The sequence below is a fragment of the Neolamprologus multifasciatus genome, chromosome 6 (genome assembly GCF_963576455.1).
Source record: "Neolamprologus multifasciatus chromosome 6, fNeoMul1.2, whole genome shotgun sequence".
NCBI classification, from domain to species: domain Eukaryota; kingdom Metazoa; phylum Chordata; class Actinopteri; order Cichliformes; family Cichlidae; genus Neolamprologus; species Neolamprologus multifasciatus.
In genome coordinates this window covers 27,277,775-27,285,841 of record NC_140444.1, presented here as the reverse complement: position 1 = coordinate 27,285,841, position 8,067 = coordinate 27,277,775, and the positions used below count along the sequence as shown (strand labels likewise).

The 8,067-nt window shown below is 46.1% G+C and overlaps 2 protein-coding genes across 2 annotated transcripts; one reads left to right on the top strand and one right to left on the bottom strand.

Annotated features, from left to right (window-relative positions):
• Positions 1-2,570: 2,570 nt before the first annotated feature.
• Positions 2,571-5,173, top strand: LOC146517156 (uncharacterized). Its single transcript, XM_085164292.1, has 4 exons — positions 2,571-3,082; positions 3,221-3,472; positions 4,069-4,158; positions 4,334-5,173. The coding sequence occupies exons 1-4, from the start codon at positions 2,953-2,955 to the stop codon at positions 4,591-4,593; spliced, it is 732 nt and encodes a 243-aa protein (XP_085020418.1). The 5' UTR covers positions 2,571-2,952; the 3' UTR covers positions 4,594-5,173.
• A 64-nt stretch (positions 5,174-5,237) lies between these two features.
• LOC146517155 (uncharacterized) lies at positions 5,238-6,464 on the bottom strand. Its single transcript, XM_085164293.1, has 2 exons — positions 5,953-6,464; positions 5,238-5,602 (listed from the first exon to the last, which is right to left on the bottom strand). Exons 1-2 carry the CDS (start codon positions 6,303-6,305, stop codon positions 5,371-5,373), a joined length of 585 nt encoding a protein of 194 aa, XP_085020419.1. The 5' UTR covers positions 6,306-6,464; the 3' UTR covers positions 5,238-5,370.
• Between the last annotated feature and the right edge of the window lie 1,603 nt (positions 6,465-8,067).

The following is an 8,067-nucleotide window of genomic DNA, read 5'->3' as shown; positions in this document are numbered from 1 at the left end:
ACAACTCTGCTTTGTCTACATCTTAGGTTGAAACGGAGATGGTTCCTATAATCCGCTAGTTTCCTTGATTCCCTTTCATACTCCCGCACCAGTTGAAGGGTGTTCCTCCCAAAAATGTTCCTCCCTCTGTGGGGGGACACTCCCACTAGGTTTATATCTGGGACTCTCCACCATTTGACCTTAGAACTGAAGAAGCTTCTCGGATGAGAGGTGAAACGTCTTCAAGTAACTTAAAGAAGTCCAGACGCTTTTCTTTGCAAGCTCCTTTGACTACGATGACCTGGATGACTGAGAACCTTAACAGACATAAATACAGAACAGCACCCAGTGAGCCACAAACACTCATCTTATCTAAAAAACAAATAATACATTTATGTCATCACTAATGACCTCACAGTCTTCATCTGAGTGTTTCAAACCATGTATTTTGATGTCCTTATACTTAGATTGGTATTCCTTTAACTTCTTCTGTTTAGTCTGCTCTGTTTGTGTTCCTACTCTAGAGGAGTTTTCCCCTTCTTGAAAGGATGAATTCTTCATATTTTATCCCTAAACCATAGCCATCAGTGATATGCCTCTGGGTTTTATTCCATTACTTTTCTTTGCAAAACCAGAAAACTCGGCCCCAACTGACCAAATGCTCAGTGAGTACCTCAGGCAGCAGAAACCCAAGAAAGAGGAGGGAGACGAGGAACCATCATGGAAGGACAGGCCCCTGCACGGTATGTACCACCGGCAGATAGAGGAGGTGGCTGATATCCAGAAATCCTACCAGTGGCTGGACAAAGCTGGACTGAAAGACAGCACAGAGACACTAATCATGGCAGCACAAGAACAAGCTCTGAGCACAAGATCCATTGAGGCTGGGGTCTATCACACCAGGCAAGGCCCCAGGTGCAGGCTGTGTAAAGATGCCCCTGAGACAATCCAGCACATAACAGCAGGGTGCAAGACGCTAGCAGGCAGGGCATACATGGAAGGCCATAACAAAGTGGCCGGCATAGAAACATCTGTGCCGAATATGGCCTGGAAGTTCCGAGGTCAAAATGGGAGATGCCCCCAAGGGTGATGGAGAATGACTGAGCTAAGATCCTGTGGGACTTCCAGACACAGACGGACAAAATGGTGGTGGCTAACCAACCGGACATAGTGGTGGTAGACAAACAGAAGAATTCGTCCGTAGTGATCGATGTAGCAGTTCCGAATGACAGCAACATCAGGAAGAAGGAACACGAGAAGCTGGAGAAATACCAAGGGCTCAGAGAAGAGCTCGAGAGGATTTGGAGGGTGAAGGTGACGGTGGTCCCAGTGGTGATCGGAGCACTAGGTGCGGTGACTCCCAAGCTAGGCGAGTGGCTCCAGCAGAACCCGGGAACAACATCGGAGATCTCTGTCCAGAAGAGCACAGTCCTAGGAACAGGAGCAGGACCCCCAGGACCCGAGCTTGAAGGATAAACCGCCCGAGCTGGGTGTTTTTATTTTATATATATATATATATATATATATGCATGCACGGGGCCATCCAGCGCCGTGCATAGGGCTGGACGGCCAACACGTTAACGAGCTAACTGCGCTAACACACTAGTTCCCACCCATGTAATTGAGCATTGCTGGCACATCCAACATACTGTTTTACTTTAGTCCATGACGCGCTTACCTTCAGGGTCATACGTCACATGAAAACCAAAATAGTTCCAAACGCCAGATCTGAATGAGGGTAGGGGAGGTTCAATTTGCCATGTTGCAAGGAGAGCTTAACTTCTGTCTCGCTAGCTTGCCCTGCGCTCAGTGAATCTGCGTTCGACTACCCCGCCTAGGCTGCACTGTCGAGCGCAGATCCACTGAGCGCTCAACACAAACAGCACACACACACACACACACATATATATATATATATATATATATATATATATATATATATATATATAGGGGCAGTGAAAGCAAAGGAATACTAAGCACCGATGGAAAATGTGGGAGAAACACAAACAACAAGTGATATTTCTATTCATGAACGGATCACAGGCTAAAAATAGAGGTGGAAAAAGCTACAGGAACACACCTGTGGCTTAACACATCTATTCAGACCACAAAACAGAAGGTGGAAGGCCACGGTATTAACACATTCAACTACTGGAGAAGTAGATGAGAGTAGCTCTAGTGGGCTACAGTGATTGTTACGCTCACTCAGACATGTAGTCTGAGAAATCACTGACAACAATACTAGACTGGAGGAAGATGGTTTTTTTTATTATTTACTTTTCAGTGATGCTCCTCAGACAAGGTTTGAGGGGGCCAACAGCTGAAAAGACCAGGCAAACTATTGTCTTCTGCGCCATTGATCAGTATACTGCAGTGCCCCCTTCTTTCACTCTGTTTCTCTTTCAGAAAACGGTAAACAACCCTGACATGCTAACACTTAAGTACCACATTAAAAGTTAACAAAGAGTGAATCGTTACTAAACTCTGGCATTTACATAGTTCAGATGAATTAAATTCATAAGAGATGGCAGCAAAAATAGACCTGGTACTGAGAGGAGAAAACAACCATCCATGGGGATGCAAGCCTGAATGTTACGGTGTGTTCACACCGAACGCGATGGACGCGAATAGAGCGTCAGGTTTACATGTAAAGTCAATGGAAAAGCGCGATGACGCGCGATTGCGGGTCCCGCGAAAATTCGGAAGCAGATTTGCGTCGCGAAAACGCCAAAACTCGTGAAACGCGCGTCAGTGTAGCGCGTCTGGCGCGTTTGACTCGCGAATAAAACCACGCGCGTGAGTTTTTGTGTTGCATTTTGTGCATACGCGCGTTTCGCGTCTACCGCTCGAGTTGGAAAAATCTGAACTCCAGCGTCAAATCGCGCCGCGACAACCAATCAGGGGCCTGGTGACGTGGCTCTGACCTAGGTCAAAGGGGCAGATCCAGCCAAAGCCCTTCATTCTTCATTCAGTATGGAGGAAAAGCTAATTAGTGCCGTGGCTAATCACCCGGAGCTGTACGATGCTAGCTACTACTTTTACCGAGACAGGAATAAAAAGGACCTAGCTTGGAGACACATAAGTGAGGAGATCGGGCAACCTGGTAAGTTCATTCCTTCTTTTTAATTTTCAGACTGACCCGATGAACCCGCGCAAAAGCTAGCAAGCCCGCCTACTGTCCCGCTATTTTCCCACTGATGTACAAATACCTTTCCGCTAACAAGATAATGCGTTTATTCAGAGGACATCTGCAGGAGAAAGTGGAAGAGCCTCAGGGACACATATAATAAGGAGAAGAAGGCAGAGAAGGAGAAGAGGAGTGGGTCTGCAGCAGGATCGGGGAGAAGATGGAAGTTCTTCGCGGTCATGGGGTTTCTGGACCCCTTCCTCACCCCGCGGGAGACAAGCGGCAATATGGTGCGGACCATGGAGAACTTCTCCCCCGAGGACCAGGGACAGCCCGAAGAGGCAGCAGGGGAGTGTCAGTCAGAAGGTATGTTTACATTGAGTTAATGTAGGCAGTTAATTTATGCGTGTTGTCATACAGGAACATATTTTGTTTATTAATAAACAGTATACAGTAGTCCCGCTGTTCATCCGTCACTGCCTCGCCTTTTCGCTGATTTTTTTTATTGCACCGTACAGCTTTCAACTATGCGCATTGCATTCTGCAGCCCAAATGACAAATCTCCTCCGTGTCGTGTCTCCTGCGCTTGCCAAACTTATCATGTTTGGTTTTGATAACCATCACGTCCAATAGAAAAAAACAGCACAAAAACACTCATAACTATGACCCTCATTCGGAAATAGACACCTGCACCGGGAGCAAAAAAGGCGCACAAAAGTGGCGCCGCAGACGGAGAAAAAGCGCGGCATAATACTTTTACGTTTTAAAATCGACAAAGGTTTGCACTTTGAGAATCAACTTGTGAGAACTGTGACTACTGTTCATGTGCTGCAATAAATGAGAGACCACTGTATATAATAATAAGTATATAAGTATATAATAATATAATATTCTCTATGACTATTGTCTTCAACCTATATTAACATTAATAATAATATTAACATTTAATATTGTCTTCATAGAGTCAAGTAATCATGCAGCAGAGTCCTCAGCTGTCTCTTCTCCTGGCTCTCCAGTCCCTGGTCCCTCCACTCCTGCTGCTGCACCCACAGGTATGAACATCAAGCACTGACAGCTTTTTACTTGCTTGAATTCCCTTGTGATCACCTTTACTAAATATCTACAACCAATCAGTTTATATCCTGGTTTTTTTTTTTCAATTTTGAAAATGAAAATCTAGTAGCAGCCTTCTCATTACTTTGTGTTGTTTTGTGCTGTGTTTTACAGGCCCACAGAGGAGGACAGCTCGAAGGCGGGCGAGGGACGGGTCCCAGGACGGTCCATCGGCGGTGGAGCTGGCCATCCTGGAGTCCCTAAAGAGGCCACGCCCGTCTCCAACTGAACATTTCCTCCTCGGCCTTGTTCCTGCTCTGGAGAGCATGCCGCCTCAGACACGAGAATTCGTGAAATTTCAAATTTATAAATTAGTTTTTGAAAACAGCACAGCTGTGTTAAATTTGGAAACATTGGACCCTAATGATCAGTAGTTTTCTGATGAGGCAGCAACTCTCCAGGGCAGAAACAATGTTCTTATTTTTCTCCTCCTTCTCCCTGAGGCTCTTCCACTCCAAGCTGGGTCCTTTTTATTCCTGTCTCTCTGTAAATAGTTAAATTTCATATATTTATGATAAATGTTTTTGTTAATGAATTTATATTTTTTCAAATAAACATTTATAATGACAAAATGTCTCTGTTCTACTACACAGCAAATATTGGCACCCGACTTGACACAAGTAGAATTTATTTCATATTATACTAATGACAAAACATACTAATACAGTGGGATGCAAAAGTTTGGGCAACATTGTGAAAAGTAATTATTTTCTTGTACAAATCATTGGTTGTCACAATAAAAATAGTCAGTTAAATATCATATAGGAGACACACACAGTGATATTTGAGAAGTGAAATGCAGTTTACAGAAAGTGTGCAATAACTGTTTAAATCAAGCAGGTGCATAAATTGGCAACACAAAAAAAGAGAAATGAAATAAATATTTAGTGTATATCAATGTGTGTGTCTCCTATATGATATATGTAAGTGACATTTTTCATTGTAACAGTGATTCATACAGGAAAATAATGACTATTAATAAGGTTTCCCAAAGTTGTGCACCACACTGTATATAGGAACATAGTGAAGACAAGTTACTTAAGAGAGTAAAAATAGGTTCGTTTATTTTGGAGTAGAGCTCCATTTATTAAGAAAAAATTAAAAGGACAGGAACACTCTTTAGAGGTTTGTGGGTGGCCGTTGTGGGGAAGTCACTCGGACTTCAAACAGGCTACTCCTTTGGTTGCCAAGACACAGCTCCCTCCGCCGAGAAGTGAGCCATGAATTTCTCCCTCACCAGGACAGCCTCTCTGGAGGAGTTGTTTGCTGCCATACGACCCAGGCCTTGCAACGGCTCCACCACAGCAGGTGCCCCTCTCTCGTCCACACAGCGCAGAAAATTGTGGAGAACACAAGTTGCCTTCACACACTTCTCCGCTCCGTCTAAATAAAAAGGAGTGAGTATCACTACAAAGGTTAACTCAGTGGTCCTAATGCTACAGTTTGATATCAGCAAACACCGAGCGCATACATTGATATGACACCACAGCCATGCTATCATTGCAAACACTGATAACAGCATAAATCGAATTAAATCGGGACTTGATGAGACCTTCTGAGTATCACTAGAAATATTATAAACAGTCGTCTCCGTACCACAGTTTGCTTTCAGTAAAAACCGAGCATTCACTGTTAGCATAGCACATCCACGTTAGCAGTGTATAAATGGATAGTTTAGCATATATTAGCACAGGTATCAATAAAGGACTACCGTATTAAATACTTTTACTAACCTCAGGCAGATGGACAGGCGCTCTGCAGGTGGGATTGAGCGCCTGTAGTTGGTGTCTAGGCGGGCGATTCTGGGACCGACGCGGGAAAGCAGGTCCTCAAACTGGCCGAGTGAAAGACGGTGATATCGCTGAAATCGGCCGTCATCCAGGCGCAGCTCCTGGAGCAAATGGTGAAACTCACCAAACTGCTCACGCCTCTGGAGGACCTGATGGACCCAGGTACGGCGAGGGCGTCTTTTACGCCGCTGCTCTGCTCTCCACAGTATATAGAGAAGGGAGACTCTCTCTTCAAGCGCTAACTCGACAGCTGCCATCTTGCAAAGATACCGGTCTGGCACAACTTCCTCCCACATCCCTCCCACATTTCCGGTTCACGCGCGTCAAAATATGATATTTTGAAGCGCGATGGATTTTTCTTGGACACGCGTTGAGACGCGAATGTGCACGCGTCAAATTAGGGGCGTTTGGGGCGTTTTTGTTCGCGTCCATCGCGTTCGGTGTGAACACACCGTTAGTCTTCTATCTGTCAAAGCTGATATACAACACAGGCTCTTGTTGTGGACACTGAAGGTTAAAAGCTGTAGTTACTTACTGCTTAGCACTAATTCTTACCTTCAAAAAATCAGCATGTCTGTATTTCACAAAGTATCATGCAGAACAAAGAGTGAATCGTTACTAAACTCTGGCATTTTTTTTTTTTTTTTTTTTTTTTTTTTTTTTTTCGCCTGTCCCATTTGGTTCTTTAGCCGTCAGAATTGTTGTCTGAAGACCAACAAGGATACCCAATGGATTTATTTTGCCAAATGGATCATCATGGCATTGCCGTATTGGTCCATTTGATCGACCTTTGTTTTTATTATTTATTTTATTTTCAGTTGTTACAGACGGGACAGACATGAGTGAGGGATAGGAAAGGGAGAAAGAAAGAGGAAGGAAAAGAAAAACAGAAGGGGAGAGGGACAGTGAGAAAGGGGGGAAGAAAAAATATCTCCGGGATCACCTGTTGAGAGAAAAAGAATAGAAAACAAGCAAAAAACAAAACAAAACAATGCAACATACTATACACAACACCATCGCATTAATCTAGCTAAGTGAAAACAGCAGTAAATACTAAATATTGAATGTTGTTGTGCAGCACGCAGGACAGACAGCGCACAATGTGCTTTGAAGTAGCAGCCAAGAAAGGTGTGATTTAAGTCTACGAATAGTGAACACCCATGTGCACACCTGTGTGGATCGGCGCGCTTGTATTCAAATGGTTTCCCCATGTAATGGTCTGCTAGAGGATGTAGAGAGCCATAGCCCCGTCCCCCAGGGCATGAAGCAGGCATGGAGGAGATCCAGGCCCCAGACATCCAGAGGCCCCAGAGTGCAAGAGCCCAAGGAGGACCACCGGAGGGGCATCCGTGCCACCTTCATGGGAAGGGCTGAGGATCCCCAGATGAGGGGTCACCCAGTAGCCACCGGGCAGAAGCTAGAGGGGGCTGCACCGGCGTGCCCGCCGGCTCTGCCGGCAGCCAGCTGTGCCAGAGTGAACCGAGCCGCAGGCACAGAGGCCGGAGGCCCGAGGGCCCCCCGCGCCCCGGAAGAGGCCTGACCGAGCAGCAGGCGCCAGGCCCCGCCAAGTAGTCACCGGGAGTGAGCTGGTACATACCTGAGCGCCCAGCCCCGGACACCAAGAACCACCAACGCACCGACCCCTGAGGGCATCAGTCACCGGCAGGGAGTGTGGTGAGGGGAGATAGGCCTCCACACTTTGGAGGGCCTTGGAGTTCCCAGAGAGGTGAAGTCTAAGACCCGACCTGACATATAGACACAGACAAACAGGCACACACAGACACAGACATGCATTCCCACCCTCATGCACACATATACAAACACTCAGCACTCACCCAACGCAGGAATAAACGTAAATGGACATGTACACACAATCACACTCCCCAAACATACTCTATATCCCGGGTCCAGGTATCCTCACCCCCAGAGATGGAAACGGCACCCAGACCCAAGAGATGTTACCCTTCCCTCCGGGGTGGAGGCAAGCAGACCGCCCCAGGCTCCGCAGCAGCAGGGAGGCCAATCGGACAGCCAGCATCTCTTCCCAGCCCCCCCGCC